The 22561-nt window shown below is 34.6% G+C and overlaps 1 protein-coding gene across 1 annotated transcript in view; it reads right to left on the bottom strand.

The window, feature by feature from the left end:
• Positions 1–22561, bottom strand: part of GSG1L (GSG1 like) — a 388597-nt gene that overhangs the window by 293778 nt on the left and 72258 nt on the right. The window contains exon 2 of the mRNA XM_074196007.1: positions 1942–1989. Coding sequence (XP_074052108.1) covers positions 1942–1989 — 48 coding nt within the window. The remainder of the gene's footprint in view (positions 1–1941; positions 1990–22561) is intronic.

Raw genomic sequence — 22561 nt, 5'->3', positions numbered from 1 at the left:
GATGACAAGGCCAGTTTCCCATCCATATTCCAAACTGCTGGCAAAGTGATAGTCCTACAGTCCAGATGTGATCAAGTATATCACTGACTCCCTACTGCTTCTGGAATAAAATATGAGCTGCTTGGCATTTGAAGCCCTTCACATTCTGCGCTCAATCTAGCTTTCTAGACTGAGAACTCATTATTCACACATACATTCTCCATAATAGCCAAATCACCCTACTAGCTGTTTCCCATGCAAAACATTCCATCTCTCATCTCCATGGCTTGGTACAGGCTGCCTCCCCCAAATCCCATATCTGTAATATAAACTCATTGAAATGAAAGATGATTTCAGGAATGAAGGAAGTCCTTTGTGTCCCTAGTGGTCAGCATAAGTACAGATTGGTACATATTGTACTTGGTGAGTGATTGATTGGAATGTCCACTCTTCTCACCTCCACCTCTTAGAATCTTCAAGGTTTAGCTCAAATGCCTCTTCTCCTGGCCCTTCAGTTACTGGTTCTCCCCCCCTCCCCATCAAATCCTTTAAATCATTCTGTATTTACTTTGGATATATTTTTGTATTCATCTGTATACATGTTCCCCACCTCATCCCAGTAGAGAAACTGTTTCATTTTTGCTTTTATGCCTCTCTTAATGCCATTAAAAAAACCCTTGTCCAACAGAATTGAATTGAAAGAATAGAAGGCAACCTGGGGGAAAGAGTACTAGATTTGGAGTCAAAGAGTCTGGGTTGGAATCCTTAAGTCTGCCAAATACTAACTGCAAGACTTTGGACAAGTCATTTAATTTCTGGGTTTCCTCATCTTTAAAGTGGCAAAATATGCCTATGATCTAACATCCTTCCCATGATCCAGTTGTAAGAATTTCAGATTCCAAGTCTAAAAATATTATACAGGATAGAAACACAGACAAATTGAAAATGAGGAAGGAAATATTTCAATAATTACTTATCACCTAAAAGTCTCTTCAACAATCACCCATCCTTTATTCCTTAGTTTGAAAAATTAAGTAATTAAGTATAAAGAAGCTATAAACTAATACACTGTCACTCATCCTGAACTCAGGTCTATTCTTTCCATTTCAATTTTACTTGCTGCCTTCCTTTTACAACAAGCTCCAAGCTGGGTGACTTTCAATTTTCAACTGGAGAAGGTGACTTTGAAGTGAATCTTACAGATGACCAATCAGTGACAAACCCTCTTGATCTTTGTCTGCCTTTTGAGAAGGTAACTTGCCATGCCAATTATTCCTGAAGTTTCAGACAGAAAGATAAAGGTCAGAAATACCAAGATATACAACAAGGCTATGCTGGGTTGGTATAATGAGGCTAATTGGAACCAAGAACTCATGGAAATGACTGAGTGTGATGTTAACAATTCTGACAGGTCCTCAGAGGATTGACAACTATTTAGAGTAAAGACAACTTTGTGACAATAATGTGTGGTAAATGCATGTGGCTTTCTGTGTATATATGCATATATACATATATATATATATATAGAGAGAGAGAGATACATGTATTATATACATATATATATATATGTCACCTTCCTTTGTACTCTACTCATTCCAATTTAACTGAACTACTTTCTGAAACCTGAAGACAATACTCTTTGCCTTTAGTCATGATTTCTTCTACTCCTTCACCATCTCCCCCCTTTACCTCTTGAAACTTCAAGAAGAGTACTATTATCTCCACAGTCTCTTTTAGGATCCTCTGAGCCCAACTTGGTGAGAATTTTTCTCTTTGATCTTAAATTGACATTTAGTTTTATAAACCTTTAATAAATATATAATTATACATAATATATATATATATATATGCAGAGAGAGAGAGCAAGAGTATGAGAGAGAGAGAAGACTAAAAGACTAACTCAGGAAGTATTCTCTCAAAAGAGGCTAGTTACTTTTAAAAAGTGGAAATCAAATACCTTACCTTTCTCTGATGCTGGAGCCAGGTCAATAAAACTCCGGCATGTTTCACCTTTGAAAAGAAAAAAAAAATTAAATCATAAAAGCCAGCTTTTGTCTCTTCCCACAATCCCCTGGTCTCAAGGAGGCCATGATCAGTTCAGACACTGATTTTGGCCTTTAACCTAGATAATTTCTTTTAATTAGCATTCCCCATGTAATACATTCTGCTTTCTTTAGGCTAAACACTCTTTGCAAGGAAGGTGTTTGGTCTGACATTCAAAGCACTTCCCAATCAAGCTCAAATTCAACCTTCCATCATTATCTTCCACTCCTCTTCACATTAATCTATGCCTTATAATAATAATTAATAATAATAGCTAGCATTTATATAGTGTTTGCTATGTGATTATCTCATTTGATCCTCACAACCACCCTGAAAATTAGGTGGTATTATAATCCTCATTTTACAGATGAGGAGACTGAGTCAAACAGAGGTGAAGTGATTTGTCCATAGTCACATAGCTACTAAGAATCTGAAACTAAATTTGAACTCAGATCTTTCTGACTCCAAGTCCTGAACATTGTCCATTAAATCATCAAGCTGGACTCCTCATTGTCCCCTGAACAAATTCAGGGTTTTCTTATGTCTTTATTCACACTGTCCTCAATTAAATAAATGAGACCTCTCCCATATATCTTAGCAACCGATGTCCTTCCAACTTTTCAAGGGTCTTCTCAAATGCTACTTCTTTCATGAAGACTTTCCTGTTTCCCCTTGAAGGAAGCAACTCCTCCTTCATTTGATCTCATAGCAATGTGTACTCTTCTGAATTTATCATCTACTTTGTTGGTGTTTTTTAAAATTCATAAATGTCATCTTCTTTTACTAGGCATTTTTTGAAGGCAGCCTGCATTACTGGATAGACTGCTAGCTGTGACATCAAGAGGGCCTAAGTTTGAATCCCACCTCAGACGCTTCCATTACTGTGTCATCCTGGAAAAGTCATTCAATATCTCTAAACCTCAATTTTCTCTGGAAAAAATAAGATCTGTTCATGTTATTGCCTCGAGTCTGTTTTGTTTATAACTATATATTGTCTCCCAGATAGATTGTAAACTCAAGGGGAAGGGGGGGGTTTCTCTTTTGTCCTTAAATTTCTAGATCCTAACACTGTACAGATAATTAATAAATGTTGATGATTTCAGACCCTCTCAAAAAAAAAAAGAAATAATAAGATCACCTGTTTCATGGGGCTCATGGTGTTCAAATGTCATAATGAATGAAAAGTACTTGGCAAAACTTAAGGCACTTTATAAATATGAACAATTACTGAAATCAAGAAGCTTATCTTGTGTATTTTTGTGACTAGCACAAAAAAAACACTAAATAAAAGTTTGTTGGATGGATAAAGACTGTAGTACTAAAAATTCAAACAATTTTTATATCTATCAATTCTCTATGCTGCTCATCCTTGTCTCATACCTTTCAATATACATAGAAACCTATATTTCCAGGAAATCAGCATCTCACTCACTGACACCTGCATGTAACGATTGTCACAATTACTTGGGGGAGGTAGAATTTTTATTACTAAAAAGTATAAATGTATTTTTGATGCAAATAAGGCCAAACTCTATTACCACATTTCTAGGATCATAATAGAGAGAGAAAAAGGATGTTTAAGGTCATATAATTTAACCTTCTTGTTTTGTTATCATTCAATTGTGTCTGATTCCTCATGCCCTCATTTTGGATTTTCTTGGCAAAGAACCTATTTCCTTCTCTAGATTATTTTGCAGATGAGAAACTGAGGCAAATAGGGTTAAGTGACTTGTCCAGGATCACACAGCTAAAAAGTGTCTGAGGCCATATTTGAATTTAGTTTATTTTTATTCTACCTGCTACCCAATCTTTTCATTTTATAGATGAGGAAACTGAATCCTAGAGAGGTAAAAAGATTTAGTCGAGGACATAAAGAAAAAGACCAAGATTTGAACCCACATTTCCTGACTGTAAACTCAATGCTTTTTTCATGTAACATGCTGTTTCTCATCTTTCAATCTCACTTCCTTGCATGATTTAAACTTATTAAAATACATTTAATGAGTGGGAATTCCATCATAGCTCAAACAAGTAAGCTTTAAGTATTTATGAAAACTACTCACATCATCAGGCATTGTACAAAACACGACATAAAAAGCAGACATTTACAGTCCCCAACTGGACAATCCTGTACAGGTAGCAATACAAAGTCAAAGCAAAAACTTCACAGTCCCAACCCATGAGGAGTTCACCACTGAAAAGGAAAGAACACTGAAACCTAATATAGCTGAGTAATAAACTTTTACAAACGATAATTGCTCAAATATGGATTTGGATCATTTTGTTCTTTTAGTATTAATTCTATCTTTTGCTTCATATATTTATGATATGGAAAATAGCAATGGAAAAGAGCAAAAATAAAAAGAATGGAAGAGAAAATCTTGTCTTATTTTTTAGCCACAGCTGACTTTCTTTTGGAGTTTTTTTGGCAGAGATACTGGAATGGTTTGTCATTTTCTTTTCCAGTTCATTTTATAGATGAGGAAATTGAGACAAATGGGACTGAGTGACTTGTCCAGGATCATACAACTAATAAGTGTCTGAAGCCAGATTTGAATTCATGAAGACAAGTCTTCTGGACTATAGTCTTGGTGCTCTATTCATTGTACCATTACCCTGAAAGAGAAAAAGAGGAAGGCCAAAATGCTATTAAAAAAAATCTAAGGAAAAAAGGGAAAGCAGTAACAAGGAAAGGCAGGGAGGTCAAGAAGCATATTAAAAATAAGATTAAAAAGTGGAAAGTTTGTCAACTTTTGATTACCTGTCAAAATGAAAGAGAAAAAGAAGCTTGTCATGATGAAATAATAGATAACTTTCCATTATTTGCCCCCCTAATTCTGCTTCCAGACTTATTTTATATTATTCCCATTCATATGCTCTATTCTCCAGTTAAATTGAACTTTCCTTGCCCTAAATATCTTCTTGTTCTCTCCTGATTATGTATTTGTGTCCGTCATGGCTAGAGTGGATTTCCCTATATCTCTACTTGTCAAAATCTTTTTTTTCCTTTAAAATTCCCTTCAGATGCTACATCTTCCATAAAGCCGTCCTTGATCTTCCCCCCAGCCAGAAGCTATTCCTTCCTTCTCAAATCTCTCATGCTACACTATTTGAACTCTCTTACAGATTTAATCACAGTCTAACTTGTATTAGAGCTATTTGTGTGCATGCCTTATTCCTTTCTGTGAAGTTGTAAGCTCTTAAAGGGTGTTGATTTTCATCTTTATATTACCAGTGCCTAGGACAAGGTCTTAAACATAGCAATTACTAAATAAATGTCAGCTGAATTGAATATTTTAAAATTTTGTATCTTGTTTGAGGAGTACAGACAGAGGAATGCATATACTCAACCATTCAATTTTAAGTGCCTCCTAGTTCATCCCCACTCTAGATTCAGAAACAAAATGAAGATGAGGATACCAGTCCTGTCTAAGAAGTAGCAAACAATAGAACTGTGACTAATTCTGCATAAATCTTTATTCATATATCCATTTATTTTTTTCTGCTCCAAAAGTACTAACTAGAGAATTGTCCTAAAACTGTGAGAGCAGGAGTTATTTAATTTTTTGTCTTTGCATATCACTGCTTGGTACACAGTAGATGCTAAATAAATTTGTGTTGATGGTCTGATCCATAGAAACCTGGAAGGAACCTTAGAAGTCCTCTAGTCCAGGGTTTTGAAACTTTTCTGCTTAGTTGGAATACATGAATATGGGGAGATGTTTTGTTTTTTTCCCCCAATAGCACCTGAACAAGGGCTGCCATAGGGATAGGTTAAGACTACCTTGAAGTTCTAACACTCGCTTCAGAAAAAGAAAAATTAGGAATTTACACAATTGCAGGAGGGTAAGGAATAGGGAAGTAATAAGTGAATGGTAGATGTGGTTTTGCAGGAGATAAGTTTCATGGTTGGCTATTGTGGAGAAGATGGAAAGAGAAACATCATGACCCTCTCCAACTGGCTAATCACAACTCTCGCAGTCAAGTTACGGCTTCCCAGGAGGCCTAGACTTCCCTGCAAAGAACAGTGCTTTAGCTATTCCCTTTACTTTTACAAATTGGGGAAAATAAATGTCAGAGAGGTTTGTGGCATGTGAAAGATGAAATGACTGAGGAAACAAAGGTTCAAGTTTCTAAGCATATTGATTTATTAAGCAATGCATGCCAACTGCATAACAAAACAGCTTTGGCACTGGACCCCAAATGCAAAGGGAGACAGATTTTTATGCATTAAAGACAATTGAGCAAATAAAACCAACTAATTAAAGGAAACAATTAACCAAGATACAATATTAGGTAATCTGATTTCTAATTGGAGAAAAGCTTAAGGATTTTACAAGTTGGAAGGGGGAGAATGTGAACAGGTGAAATTCCCTGTATTCAGAAAAAGAGGTATCACACTTTCCCTAAGTGTCTGTTTTTAATCAAAAGAACAAGGAAGCAGTAACTGATTGATCAATAAGGGACCAATTTTCAGGTAAGTCATATGAGTTGTTTCAGACATATAGTGGTAAGAAAACTCCTTGCTTCAATCTTCAAATCTACCTGGGGCTCTGGTCAGCAAAACATAAGTCCTTAGTTAAGGGTCTCTAAATAGCAGGTAGAGATGGAAAAGCTTCTCAGGAATACAAGGCTGGGTTCAAACAATCAAATAAAGTTTTCTCACAATTTCCACAATTGAGAATAGTTTTCTCATGAGACAGAAATTGGACTAGACCCATAGCTGAATAGAATGGAAACTGAACTAACTCCAGAATAAGTCACAAGATGGAGTCATTGGGGTTCATTCAGTTCCCACATTTAATTTGCTGTTCTAAACCCCCTGAAGTTAGAGATTCGTTTAAGACTACAAAATGAGTTAACAGCAGAGTTTGAACTCAAATCCAAGTATCCTCAGTCTATATTCCATGGCCTTTTCACTACACTATTTTGATCTTTCCTTTTATTAATCAATCAACACATTTATTAAGTACTTAAGTGCCAGACACTTTGCTGGGGATATAAAGAAAAAGTGAAAATAGGACTTCCAAGTCACATAATCAATAAGGTGAAAGACTAGACATTTTCTCTGATCTTCACACTTCTTAAATGACCAGAATAGAAGAATTATACCCAAGTAACTATGTTGCTGTTTCAACCATCTAAGATGTCAAGAACTCTAACCAGGTAACAACCCAATGAACTAACAGAAGTAGCAGAGAAGGCAGCTAGGTGGTGGCAAGAAGTCAGGAAAACCTGAGTTCCAATCTTTCATTGAAGGCCTACAAGCTGTATGACCCTGGGCAAGTCACTTTATCTCTGTTTGCCTGTTTCCTCAGTTGTAAAATGGGGATAGTTATAGCACCTGCCTCCCAATACTTTTCTGAGGATCAAAGGGGATAATAAATGTAAAACACTTAGCACCATGCCAGGCAATAGTGAGCACTATAAAAATGTTAAATATTATTGTTGTTGTTGTTGTTGTTCTTCTTCTTCTTCTTCTTCTTCTTATTCTTATTCTTATTATTATTATTATTATTATTACTCCCAAATAATGCTTTCTCTGCATTCCCTCCCTCAGTAGTCCTCACATGCTGGCAGGTTGGCAAAACCTGACCCACAGGTTTCACACTGGGATCCACTCAGCAGTTCCCTGGCTGCTGACACATTCTCTGTCAGCTGTAGACTCCTCCTCCCCATCCCTGCCAAACATTATGAGAGAGCAAACAACAGCCCCCACTCCCACACAATCCATCAGAAGTGGAGGTTCAGGAAAACAAAAGCTGTTCTGTCTTGGGAAGCAGTTTCCCTGTTGTGATACAAGAACAATCAGTCAGATAGAAAGAACTGAGGCAGGAAATCATCATATGTGGAAAACTGTACTGGACTGGCATCCAGTTGAGTCCAGTTCTACCTCTCTTTCCCCTCAAAGTCCCTGGAGGCAGAAACTAGATGGAGGAATAGAAAATTTTTCAATGTAGGAAAAAGCCAAGACAGTTCTATGGTCCAGGTCTTGGGTGAACTGACATTAAAGAAGGAATCAAAAAGTGACTGACAGGTAAACATAAGCAGAAAAAAGATTTTATTTGCCAAAGACATTAGGAGGGGGAAAAAACTCAGCTAAAAACCTTGAACACAAGGAGATAAATAAACAGTAGGTAATCAGACCTCCAGATCATCTAACCAAATTCAAAAATTTTGGAATAGATATTATAAGACAAAAGAAAAATGGATGAAGGAAGGAAGGAAGGAAGGAAGGAAGGAAGGAAGGAAGGAAGAGAGAGAGAGAGAGAGAGAGAGAGAGAGAGAGAGAGAGAGAGAGAGAGAGAGAGAGAGAGAGAAAGGAAGAAAGAGAGAAAGAAAGAAAGAAATAAGAGAAAGAGAAAGAAAGAAATATTACTTTTAATAATAACAGAAAAAGAGAAATTGAAGGACTTAGAATAGGCAATGAAGAAAAAGTCCTCACTCTACAGATATAATAGTATACTTAGAGAATCTTAGAAAGTCAACTAAAAACCTACTTGAATAATTAACAACTTCAGCAAAGTTGCAGGATAGAAAATAAACTCACATAAATCATCAGCATTTCCATATATTACCAACAAAGTAAACAGCAAGAGATAGAAAGAGAAATTCTATTTTAAGTAACTGTAGACAACATAAAACACTTCAAGAGTCAACCAGCCAAGACAAACCCCAAAACTATATAAACACAGTTTTCACACAAAGTCTGGTCTGAGCAATTGAGTAAATGTCATTTGCTCATGGGAAAGCTGAGTTAATATAATAAAAATTACACTTCTACCTAAATTAATTCTACTAATAAAACTACCAAAAATTATTTTAGAAAGTTGGAAAAAATAATAAAATTCATCTGGAGGAAAATAAGGTCAAGAATATCAAAGTAATTAATAAAAAAGTATATGTGTGTATTATGTGTATAATTTTTAATCTATAACATATATATATATATATATATATATTTGATACTAAGAAAGAGTGGTGGATCAGTGGAAGAGGAAACAAAAGAAACAATAGCAAATAACTATAGTAATCCACTGTTTGAGAAAATCAAAGACTCCAGCTTTGGGGATAAGAACTCATTATTAGACAAAAACTACTGGAAAAACAGGGAAATAGTATGGCAGAAACTAGGCATAGACCAACATCTCACATCCTAAACTAATGTTGAAATGAGTATATGATTTAGATATAAAAGACAGTACCATAAAAAAAATAAGTGTAGAGGGGATGTGGGAAAACTGGAACATTAATGAATTGTTGTTGGAGTCATGAATTGTTCCAACCATTCTGGAGAATAATTTGGAACTATTCCCAAAGGGTTATAAAACTGTGTATACCCATTGATCCAGAAATACCACTACTAGATCAGTTTCTCAAAGACTTCATAAAAAAAGAAAAAGACCCATATTGCAAAAAAATATTTATAGCAGCTCTTTTGTGGTTATAAAGAATTGGAAATTGAGGGGATGTCCATCAATTAGGAAATGGCTAACCAAATTGTGGAATATGAGTGTAATGAAATGCTTTTGTTATTCTGTAAAAGAAATTATAAGCAGAAGAATTTTAGAAAAACCTGGACTTTCATAAACTGATGCTGAGTAAAGTGAGCAAATACAAAAGAACATTGCACACAGCACAGCAACACTGTGTAATGATCAACTATGATAGACTTAGCTCTTCTAAACAATACAGTAACTGAAGAAAATTCCAAAAGATTTATGATGAAAAATATCATCCAGGGGCGACTAGGTGGCACAATGGATAGAGTACCGGCCCTGGAGTCAGGGGTACCTGAGTTCAAATCAAGCCTCAGACACACACCTGGCTGTGTGGCCTTGGGCAAGTCACTTAACCCCATTGTCTTGCCAAAAAAACCCTTAAAATATCATCCACATCCAGAAAAAGAAAAGTATATTATTTTCAGTTTTTAAATTTTTTTTGTTTTTCTTTCTCATGGTTTTCCCCTTTTGTTCTGATTCTTATTTCACAACATGACTAAGAGGGAAATATGTTTAACATCTATATCAAATCACTGGAGGAGGAAGGGAGAAAAATGTAGAATTCAAAATCTTACAAAAATGAATACTGAAAATTATCTTTACATGAAATTGGAAAAAACTAAAAGAAAGAAAAGGAAAATGATAAAAACAAAGCTGGTTCTTTTAAAAAAGACAAATATTTTATAACAGATTAACAATTGATAAATTTTAGCCATTCTGATTAAAAAAGGACAAAAAAATCAAAATAAATTAGATACAAACAAGTGAAATTATAACAAAAGCAGAAGGCATTTTAAAAATCATCAGAACCTACTAAATACAGTTATATGCTAATAAAATGAGTACACAAAAGAAATAGAGAAATTCTTTAATAATATAAAAAATCCAAACTAACCTAAGACCAACTAGAGATCTTAAAAAAAATCCAATCTCAGAAAAAGAAACAGAGCTGGCTATAAAGGAACTGCCAAAGGAAAAAACACTGGTCCTCATAGACTCACAGGAGAATTCTATCAACTTTAAAGAAAAATTATCACCCATAATAAATCATCCTCAAAAAATGAGAAAGAAAGCATACTATCAAACTCTTTCTATTGGACAAAAATAGTTCTAATACCTAAAACAGGGAAAGATGAAGCAAAAAAGCAAGCAATAGACCAATATCATGAATGAATATTGATTTTAAACTTTAAATAAAATCCTGTCAGACTAAAAAAATTGTTTTCCAAGATATTCATCAGAACCAAGTTGAGTTTATACCATGTTGCAAAGACATTTCAGCATCAGGAAAACAATATAGGTAAACATATTAAAAACCAAAACATCTTGGACCATGTGTTTATCTCAATGTATAAAGGAGGGGGAAGTCTTTAACAAAGTACAAGAGTCATTTAGGCTACCCAGAAAAACCTTAAAAATATAGCTATAGAGAGAATTTTTTAAAATATAAAAATTGTCTAAGCCCAAAATACACTAGACGCTTTCCTAACAAATACAGGATTAAAGCAAAGATGTCTGCTCTTCCCACTCTTATTAGATATAGTTCTGAAAATAAAAGTGATATCAATAAATGTGAACATAGGCAAATAGAAGAAAATATCCCTATTTGTGGATATTGTAGTTTATTTATAAAAACATAAGGAATCAATGAAGATACTAATTAATTCAATTAATAGCTTCTACAAAGTTGCATGCTATAAAATAAACTCTCAAAAATCAATGGCATACAATATGACCAGAAAGGACAATGATCAATGTTGGAAGAGTTGTGGGAAATCTAGGACACTAATACATTGTTGGTGGAGCTGTGAACTCATCTAACCTTTCTGGAGAGCAATTTGGAACTGTGCTCAAAAGGCAACAAAAATGTGCATACCCTTTGATCCAGTAATACCACTACTGGGTCTATAACATGAAGAGATTATGGAATAGGGTAAAAATATCAATTGTACAAAAATATTCATAGCAGCTCTGTTTGTGCTGGCAAAGAATTAGAAATTGAGTAAATGTCCACCAATTGGGGAATGGCTTAATAAACTGTGGTATATGTATATGATGTAACACTATTGTTCAATTAGAAACCAGGAAGGATGGGAATTCAGGGAAGCCTGGAAGGATTTGCACGAACTGATGCTGAGCAAGCTGAGCAGAAACAGAAGAACATTGTACATCCTACAACAGTCACATGGGGGTGATGATCAAACTTAATGAACTTGCTCATACCAACAGAGCAACAATCAGGCACAAATTTGGGATATCCTGAGAAAGAATTATGGAATTTGAACAAAGACCAAAGAATATTACCTTTAATTTTTAAAAAAGATGTTATCTTATTATTTAATTCTGCTAAACCTCATACTTTATGTTTCTTCCTTAAGGATATGATTTCTCTCTCATCACATTCAACTGAGATTAATGTATACCATGGAAACAATGTAAAGACTAACAGAATGCCGTCTGTGGGAGGTAGGGGGAGGGAAGCAAGAATAGGGGAAAAATTGTAAAATTCAAAGCAAATGAAATCTTTCAAAACAATCAATGGCATACCTTCCCCAATTGATGCCTGATCAAGACATATGAACAGTTTTCAGACAAGGTTTTGAATGCAATCTATTTAAATCCTTTTTTTAAATGTCCTACCTCACTACTCATGGGAGAAATGTAGGTTGAAATAATCCTGAGATACTACCTTATACTTATTAAATTGGCTAATATGACATAAGGAGAAAATGACAAATATTGGAAGGGATGATGGGAAAATTGAGACATTGTTGCACTGTTGGAGGAGTTGTGAAATGATTCAACAATTATGTAGAACAATTTAGAATTATGACCAAATGGCTATAAAAACCATGCCCACACCTTGGCCTAGCAGTACTACTGCTAGCTTTATTTTCCAAAAGAGATGAAATCTGGGAAGAAAAGAATCTATATTTATTTAAAGGGATATTTAAAGCAACTCTTTTTCGGTGGATTTTTGGAGATTGAGGGGAATGCCCAGTGGTTGGATAATGGCTGAACAAATTGTGGTATGTGACTGAGATGAAATATTGTTCTGTTATGGAAAAATTTACACAAGCAGATGCAATGGGAGAATGTGCCTTATATAAAATAACAGTAATATTGCAAGATGATCATCTGTGAATGACTTCTCAACAATGCTGTGACCCAAGAGAACTCTGAAGGACTTATAAAGAATGCTATCCATCCCAAAGACAGAGTTGATGGTGTCTGAATACAGACTGAAGCATACTTTTTCCCCCACTTTATTCTTCTTAAGGTTTCTCTTTGTGTGGGGGGTAGAGGAGGAGAGGTTATGTTTACAACATGTTTTACAACATGACTACTGTAGTAATTTTTATTTCATGGGTACACATTTTTAACCTTCACCAAGTAACTTGCTTTCTCAATGACAGGGAGTGGGATGGGAGTAAGGAAGGTAATTTGGAACTCAAGTTTTGGAAGTAAATGTTGAAACTTAGGTTTTGCATGTAGCTGGGAGAATTTTTTTTTTAAATCAATGGCAAATCTAAAAACAACAGCTTAATCGAGGAGTTAATATGAGAAAGGAAAGAACTATTCCAATAACTAGGAAAGTATATAAAACCTATAGAGTTTAATGTAACAAAGCACACATATATATTCAATTTCAAAGTGCTTCTTAAAGAAATAAAGTTTGGGGTGTTTAGGTGGCGCAGTGGATGGAGCATGGCCCTGGAGTCAGGAGTACCTGAGTTCAAATCCTGCTCCAGACACTTAAAAATTACCTAGTTGTGTGGCCTTGGGCAAGCCACTTAACCCCATTGCTTTGCAAAAACCTGAAAGAAAGAAAGAAAGAAAGAAAGAAAGAAAGAAAGAAAGAAAGAAAGAAAGAAAGAAAGAAAGAAAGAAAGAAAGGAAGGACAACTTAATAGCTGGAGGAATATTCATTACTCATGGATAAGTCATGCCAATATGATACAAATGGCAATATTAGTCAAGTTAATTTGTACTTTTAATGTCATACCAAACTATTAAAGGAATACTTTACACAATTTGATAAAATAATAACAAAATTCACTTGGAGAAACAAAAAATCTAGAATGTTAAGTAAAATAATTTAGAGAGAGAGAGATGATGGGAAAATAGTACTTTCAGATGTCAAACTAGATAAAGTAGACCTTATCAAAACTATTTGGCAGTAGAAGTAGATCAATGGGCCATCCTAAATCAGGGAGAAGAAAAATGAAATTCAATAACTTACTACTTAAAAACCTCAAACAAAAATTATTTACAAAGTAATCCCCTACTTACTTTAAAAAAAAAGAAAACTAAAAATCCATCTGGCGGAAATTTGGAATAGACCCATGCCTAATGCCATATTACACAGTGAATTCTAAATGGATATATCAATGTCATATTACACATAATAACATAATAAAAATAGAGAAGCAGGCCTTTTGCAGCTATGGGTAGAAGTTATATTCTTAACTAAACAATGGAGGGGCAATTACAAAAGATAAAAATATATGGTTTTAATTTCATGAAACTTTAAAACTTCCACAGGAGTAAAAGTAATGCATTTGAAATAAGAAAGGAAAAGACTGAATGAGATTTATATTTTTGTATCAAATTTCTCACTGAAGAGTTTGGAATCCAAGATATATAAATAATGCATATGTGAGTAAATGTGAGTATACATGTACAAGTATATGTATATGTATGTGTGTGAAACCAAAAGCCATTTCCAAAAGGTAAGTTGTCAAAGGATATAACAAATCTACAGTGCAAGGTCATTTGTCTAACTCTAACTGAATTATAGCACATTAAAAAAGAGAGGGAGTTAGTGGGGGTTGGGGGTATGGGTTTGTAGCTAAGTATTATGGGTAGATCCATAAAATCACATACACTAAAAATAAATAGGTAACATAGATAAATTAATAGAGCAAAAAAATACTCTATCTGATCTATGGAAAAGGGATAAATTTATGACCAAACAAGAATTAGAGCAACATTATAAACTGCAAAATGAATGATTTTGACTATATTAAATTAAGAAGTTTTTGCAGTAATAAAATCAATGCTGTCAAAATTAGAAAGAAAGCAGAAATCTGGGAGCAATCTTCACAACCAAGGAGTTCTGATAAAGGTCTCATTTCTAAAATGTATAGAGAATTGTATCAAATTTATAAGATCACAAGTCATTCCCCAATTGATAAATGGTCAAAGGATATGAACAGACAGTTTTCAAATGAAGAAATTAAAGCTATATAAAATATATATATAATCATAGAGAAAAATGCTCCAAATCACCTTTGATTAGAGAAATGCAAAATAAAACAACAATGAGGTATCATCTCACACCTATTAGATTAGTTAAGATGACAAAAAGGGAAGATGATCAATGTTGGAAAGGTTGTGGGAAGACTAGGACATTGATGCACTGCTGTCTGAGTTGTGAAAGGATCCAACCTTTCTGGAGAGCAATATGAAACTATGCCCAAAGAGCAATAAAACTATTCATACCCTTTGACCCAGAAATGCCAATTCTAGGGCTATATCCAGAAGAAATTATAAAAAAATGGGAAAAGTCCTACATATTCCAAAATATTCAAAGCAGCTCTTTTTATAGTGGCAAAGAATTGGAAATTAAGGGGATGCCCATCAATTGGGGAATGGTTAAACAAGCTACAGTACATGAATACTGTGGAATACTATTGTTCTATAAGATACCATAGAGAGTCAGACTCTAGAGAAGAATGGAATGACTAAGGGGATCTGATGCTAAGTGAAGGGAGTAGAACCAAGAGAACAATGTACACATCAATAACAATATTATGAGATGAACAACCTTGATGGAAGCAGATCCTTTCAGCAGTCCAGAGAGCTATGCCAACTAACTTTGACTGATTATATACTATACTGTCCTCAAACAGAGGAAGAAAGACAAAACAAAACAAAACATACAGGGGAAAAAACCCTTCTGAATCTGATGAACACTTCATAAAACTTATCTCTTAATGTATCTCTTTTCCTTAATCCTAATTCCTCATGTCAAAAAATTACTAATTTGTAAATATGTTTAACAAAATATATATGTAAAATGCTAAAGTGACTGTTCCCTGCTGGGGGGGGGTAGGGGAAGGGATGGTGGAGGGAAATTTCATAACTGGGAAATATGCATGTACATATCAATGAAAATAAATAAATAGGGACAACTAGGTAGCACAGTGGCTAGAGTGCCAGATTAGTAATTAGAAAGACTTGGCTTCCTGATTTCATATCCAATCTCAGATACTTATTAACTGTGTGATCCTGAACAAGTCTTTAACCCTGCTTGCCTCATTTTCCTCATCTCTGAAATGAACTGGAGAAGGAAATGGCAAATAACTTTAATAGCTTTACCCCCCCCCCCCAAAAAAAAACCTGAATGGAATCTCAAAGAATTGGACACAACTGAAAAAATGAACAAAAACAACAAAATAACTGCTACATATTATGAAAAGAAAGCTGAATCTTTTTAGAGCACTCATCTTCAAATAAATGAAGATGATAGAGGGTGGAAAGCAGAAAAGAAGGATGGAGGGAAGGAAGGAAGGAAGGAAGGAAGGAAGGAAGGAAGGAAGGAAGGAAGGAAGGAAGGAAGGAAGGAAGGAAGGAAGGAATCAACCAGTACCTATCAAGGACATACTATATGCTAGGTAATATGCTAGCTACTGGGGATACAAAAACAAAAAAATGAAATTAAACTCTCAAAGAGCTTATATTCTATTGCAGGAGAAAACATTTAAGTATATAAAGAATAAATACAAAATAAATGCAAAGTAGTTTAATACAATATGGAGGACACTTAATTGGGGTCAGGAAAGGCTTCATGTAAAAAAGATGATGCTTGTTCATCCTTTGTGCTTGAAGAGGATCAATGATAAACACTAGGGTGACAAAGTCTCTCATACTATCCATATAGACAAGATGGGGAAAACATAGACTTAATAACAATGCAGTCAAGTGAATATAGGTGACTTCATGATTGTACCCAAAATTTAATGACTTGCATTTAAATAGGATTTAAGGGAGACAGAGTTTCACAATTTCATCAGCCTAAATCTTTCCTCCAGAGTCATTGGAGTCCAGTGACAAGACAAAGGTCAAGACGATTAGCAATGGCCCAGGAAGTGAAGGATTCAATAAGATAAAGGAGAGGAGATAGCTTTTTTCTAGGCATGAAGCACAGCACAAGGATAGGGGGGGAAATGCCATTTGTGAGAAAGAGAAAAGAACACTTCTCAGGCCTATAAAGAAATAATAAATAACTAAATATTGTTTTAAAAAAGAAAGCTAAATCCTATTTAGAGCTTTCATCTTCAAAGTAAATGAAAAGATAAGAGAGGAAATGATGACATAACTGAGATCAAGTTTCCAAGTCAAAACAAATTATAACAAAGTAGAAATAACTAAGGTTTATAGAGTGCTTCTAAAATCTTCAAAGTACTTTACATGCATTATCCTATTTGAGTCTTACAACTATACTATACTATAAGTATTTTTGTCTCTAGTTTACAGATTAATAAACTAAGGTCCAAAGAGGCTCTTAATGACTTACTTACAGTTACATAACTGTCAGTGTCAGAGAATTTGAATCTAAGTACTTTTTCCACTCTTTCTCACTAACAAAGATACTAAAACAATTAACAGGTGTGATTCCCAAACCTTTTTTTATTGATTCTTAAAGGAATCATCAAGGACTACAAAAATACCCAAAGATGGAGATAGACAAGATCTGTTTCAATTTTCAGAACAAGAGAAAACATGGATTTCAGAAACCATAAACTATTAAGCTTGATGTTAATCCTTACCATGATTCAACAACAGATTGAACAGGTGGGTTATGAAAACTTAAAAAAGATAATAGTGATAATTAAGAGTCATGCTGTGTCTACCAAGATATTCATGCCAGACCAATTTCATTTATTGTTTAAATAGCATTACTGAAATAGTAAATTAAGTGAATGTTGTAGATATAGTATAGCTTGATTTCAGTAAGTTATTTGACAAAGTCTCTCATAATATACTTGTAGACAAGATGGGGAAAACGTAGCCTGAATAACAATGCAGTCAAGTGAAAAGATGTGATTTAATGACTATACCCAAAGATTAATTAATAGCTCAATGTCAAACTAGAAGAAAGTTGCTGAATGTGTATTACAGGACTTTGTCCTTTGCTATCTACAGTTTCATCAATGATATATATATATATATATAATATGTATATGTATATGTATATGTATGTATATATGGAATTCATAGTAAATTTGTGAATAATATAATGTTGAAAGGAATGATATGTTAGATGGCAGAATCAGAATCCCAAAAAACAAATCTGAATAGCTTCAAACAATAAAACAAAATGTTGATTAAGATGATGAAATTTAATGATGAAAAGAGTAAAGTCTTAGATTTGTCCCAAAAATACCAAATGGACAAATTTGGAGATTTATGGCCTATATCCATCATCCCACATTAAAAACAAAGGTAATATTTTTAGTTGATAGCAGGTTTAATATTAGTAGATAATGAGGTTTATGATTAAAAAACTTAATTTTAATTAATGACTGCATTAATAGAATTATAGTATTCAGATCAAGGAAGATACTAATCTCATGCACTGATCAGTCCACATTGAGTAAATGATGATTAGTTGTGAAACTATATTTTTATAGTATTATACATTTTCTTTTAAAAATGTTATATTAAACATATTAAAAATATCAATAATGTCAAGTAAATTTTCTTGATGACTACAATTAAAATAATTTATATTTACAAAGTATATTTTTCAGTTATTTCTTTAGGAGTTCATCAAATTTAATAACCTTTCACAAGTCTTTTTCTTCTTGACTGCTCTTCAGCATTTGACAGTTGATCCCAGACAGCCTCTCCTCTCTGTATTTTCATGCTACTGTCTGGGCACTCTTTTGAAGTCTCTTTTATTCAGTCATCATCCATATCCCTCTCCTTAACTATGGGTTCTGTCCTAGGTCCTATTCTCTTTTCTCCCTATATCCTCTTTGTTAGTCATCTCCCATATGCATTAACACAAGTCCTATTCTCTCTGTGCTGAGTGCCAGTCCCATATTAACAACTATATAGTGGACATTTTGAACTGGTTATCATATTGTCAACCCAAACTCAACATATCAGACATAGAATTTATCCTGTCTACCCACCTCAACCATTTTCCTTCTCTAACTTTCCTATAGTGGGTACCCTCATTATTTTAGTCACCCAAGTTCACAATCTCAGAGTCATTCTCTACTTTTAACACTCTCACCACTTATATCCAACTGATTGTCAAATATGAATAATTATACTTCCATAATATCTCTCTGATTCATTCCCTGTTTCACACTAAAATACCACCATCCTAGTTCAATAACTATATTCTTTTCCTGATCTTTTGCCATAGCCTCCTAAATGAATTTTCTCCTTTAAGTCCCTGCCCTTGACAAACTATTCTCCATATAGCTTCCAAAATGATATTCCTAAAACAGGGCTAATTCATACCACTACTTTGTGAAAAAAATAAAAATAAAAAATAGAATAAAGAGCTCTAGTGTTCCCTTATCCATTGCCTCTGAGATCAAATACAAACTGATGTGTTTGGCATTTAAAATCTCTTACAACATGGCTCCAGACTACTCTTTCAGACTTACTATTCATTACTTTCTTTCATACTCTATATTTTAGTCAAACTGCTATACTTGTTGTCCTTTACATATAAAATCCCATCTCTTGTCTACATGCCTTTGTAAGGTCTGGCCCCCATTCCTGGATTCCTAGAATCCCTCTTGGAATTCCTTCAAAATTCAGCTCAAGCAACACTTCCTACATGAAGCCTTTCCTGAACTCCATAGCTATTAATTCCTCCCTTTCTACAAAAACTGTTACCTTGTATTTTACTCTGTGTAAACTGATAATCTATTGGCTTATATGCATAGATGCTATTCCCCCCAGTAGAATATGTTTCTTGAAAAAAAGAATCATTTCACTTTTGTTTTGAATCCTCACATCTAGTGCAGTGCCATAACAGGTGTTTAATAAATGATTGTATCAATTAATTGACCACTTAATTGAAGAACCTGAGTACTATATGTAACTACTCAATTTAGACACAGATGGTCTGAAATAGAGATAATCATGACCTGGATGAAATACTACTTCCTAAGCATTATTTATCTAGAAACTTTTTGGCTTTTCTGTTTTCTTACTGAGAAAGTCACATCACAGCTACATGTCTCAATGCCAAGGCAGACCATGAAGGTAGAAGAGGTTGGGGCTACATTGAAGCCCAGGCCAAACTAGATTGAACATCAAAAAGGTGAATGGAAATCTGGGAGAACATGTGGATTAGTTTCTTATAATTATCATGTTTTCTAAGCCTAAAGTTAGAAAATGTAGTATGACAAAGGGTATTTCTGATCATGTAGATTTTAGGGTCAACAGGATTGGATATTTGAAGTTAGAATATATGATTGTCACTTATCCTAGCTCTGGGTCATCTGGCTCCTTTCCTTTCCTCTGACATTGTCTTTTGGAATTGGGTCCTACCCTGTTCTTCAAGATGATTTGTTCCAATCCCAAGGACTCACAGCAGCAGTGGCAGACACACAAATCTTAATCCCATCGAGTCCTCGCTAAGAATCATATCTCACTTTTCTCTCCTCTAGAACTTATTATGGCATTTTATCACCATTCTCTGTCTCCTCTATGCTATTCTACTTTTTTCCTATTTATCTGCCTCATTTCCACCTTGTTTCTCCCTTTCTTTTTCCCCAGATGTTCTTTTCTAATTCTTTTTTTGCCTTTTACATTCTCCTAACCATTATCAGCAGCAGAATTCACATATTGGCACTACTCAGTTTACAAAGTGATTTCCTCTCAACAAATTTGTGAGGTGTAGTGAGTGTATTTTCATCTTACAAATGAGGAAACTAAGGCTCAAAGAGGCTGTCTTGGCTGTCAATCAGTTCATAAAGTACAGATTTAAACCCAAGTACTCTCCATGAAATAGAATAGGAAATTCCAGACTTAGTATGGAGTGAATTGAATTAAAAATTGTTTCTCTACATAATGTGATGACTGGGATACTCAGAATTGCATCCCTGTCATGGTTGCTCCTTCAGTGCCAAGGCACACTGAAACCTGTTACCCCCAAGTTCACATAAGAGAAGGTTGATTCATATGCTTTCCCTAAGTTAAAAACTTATTCTCATGCTATCTTGGCAGTTCCTGATTCACAGAAATTCTAACTTACTGAAATTAACTGAAGCAGGAATAGAACCTACAACTCTCCACATTCTCTTTCTACTTTTTCATTCTACTATATATCCATACTGACACTAGACTTCTCTTAACCCAAATAAATACATATTCCACTCCCAATTGCTTATATCCTTCCAGTCTTGCTTGGTACTAGTTCTATTCTTTCATTGTTTCTCATTCCTACTACTCCTCTCCTGAATTGTGCTCCTACTGTTCTAATCCATTTGGTAGATTCATACACTTAAGGGGCATGGATTGGGTAGTAGGCAAGAAAGTTCAGAAGAGAAAACAAAGAAATTGCAACAGAGGAAAAGTATTCACTACCTCATTTATCCTTGTATTCCCCAATTCTCTGACCAATGGTGGCAATACTAAGTGTTGGAAATGTTAGGTGCCAGAGTTCATCATATACAACCTTATTTTACAGATGAGAAAAATAAGAGCCCAGAAAAATAAAATAACTTACCAAATGTCACACAACTGATATGACAACACCTTCTGGAGGAACAGGGAAGCCTTGTGCTCTTGGCCTAGACTCTATTGATACTACCTCGGTCAAAAGATTTCTGGAATATTGTATTCAATTATAAATGTGATACTTTAGTATAATTTGAATTAGGGAAGATATGGGTGGGTGGAGATTAGCCTTACCTCATGATCTTCTGAATGTAGATTTTGGATAAATTGGCTTTATGGTAGAAGCTAATAATAATTCTAGAGAAGGCAGTTTTCACAAATAAATAACAGTGGTGGATCTTGAATGACTGATAGAAAGTGAAGAGGGAGGATATTTACTGATAGTCCAACTTCCCCTTATAAATAATATCTTCTCCCAAGACACTAAGACAGAAAAGGAAGCCAATGTCATTGCCTCTCTCCAGGAGAGGAAGAAGTTAGGGCAGCCAGTTCTCTGTGGCAGTTGACAGCTTCCAGCATTGCCTGCATATGCTTTCAGAATATTCCTTTCCTCTCTCCTTGGTTCTTTTCCTCCATATAACTTATTCCCATTGTTATGTATATCAGTTGGGGTCTACTAAGGCTTGTTGTGTCAGAAAATGACAAATTGGAGCAGGGATAAGTCCAGCACCTAGTATGAGGCTCTGGGTGAGCAAAGTCCCAGAGCCAGGATTTTACCCTTAGGAGATGACTAATGTTTTGATGACCCTTCAGCCATATTTGTTAGTCAGCTCAAAGCTGATTTATAGGAGTGTTAACAGAGAGAAATTAATCACCTGAATCAATTTAAAAAAAAATACTAGAGACTAGAAAAGATAAGCCCCTTGAGCAGACTTAAACTAGCCCTTAGACAAAAGGAGGAAAGGATGTGAGGATTTTCAAAAACCTAACCTTATCACTAGTGTTTATTTACCTGACATAAGCAGATTATCCCTGAAAGACCTTTATTACTCTCCCAAATGAAAAGGGATTTTAAACCCAAAGCCCATCATTCAGAAGAGCATCAACTTTCTAAGGTATATCTAGAAAAAAGGTGACCTGGACTTTGAGAAAACATGAAAACATACTACTAAAACTGATTGGAGCAACTGGTAATGTTTATAGGCAAAGATGTGAAAACTCAGGAAAGGACATGTCTATTTTCAAATATTTGAAGAACTTTGACAAAGAGAAGGGATGAGAATTGCTTTGTGGGCTTTGAAAGTGACAAAGAAGACACATTTTAGATTAATGTAAGTGGAATTGGGTCTAGAACATGCACCAAATCCCATTGCTTAAGG

Source organism: Macrotis lagotis, chromosome 8 (assembly GCF_037893015.1).
Source record: "Macrotis lagotis isolate mMagLag1 chromosome 8, bilby.v1.9.chrom.fasta, whole genome shotgun sequence".
Lineage (NCBI taxonomy): Eukaryota > Metazoa > Chordata > Mammalia > Peramelemorphia > Peramelidae > Macrotis > Macrotis lagotis.
Note: the sequence above shows the minus strand (reverse complement) of the source record. Positions and strands in the feature narration are given on the sequence as shown.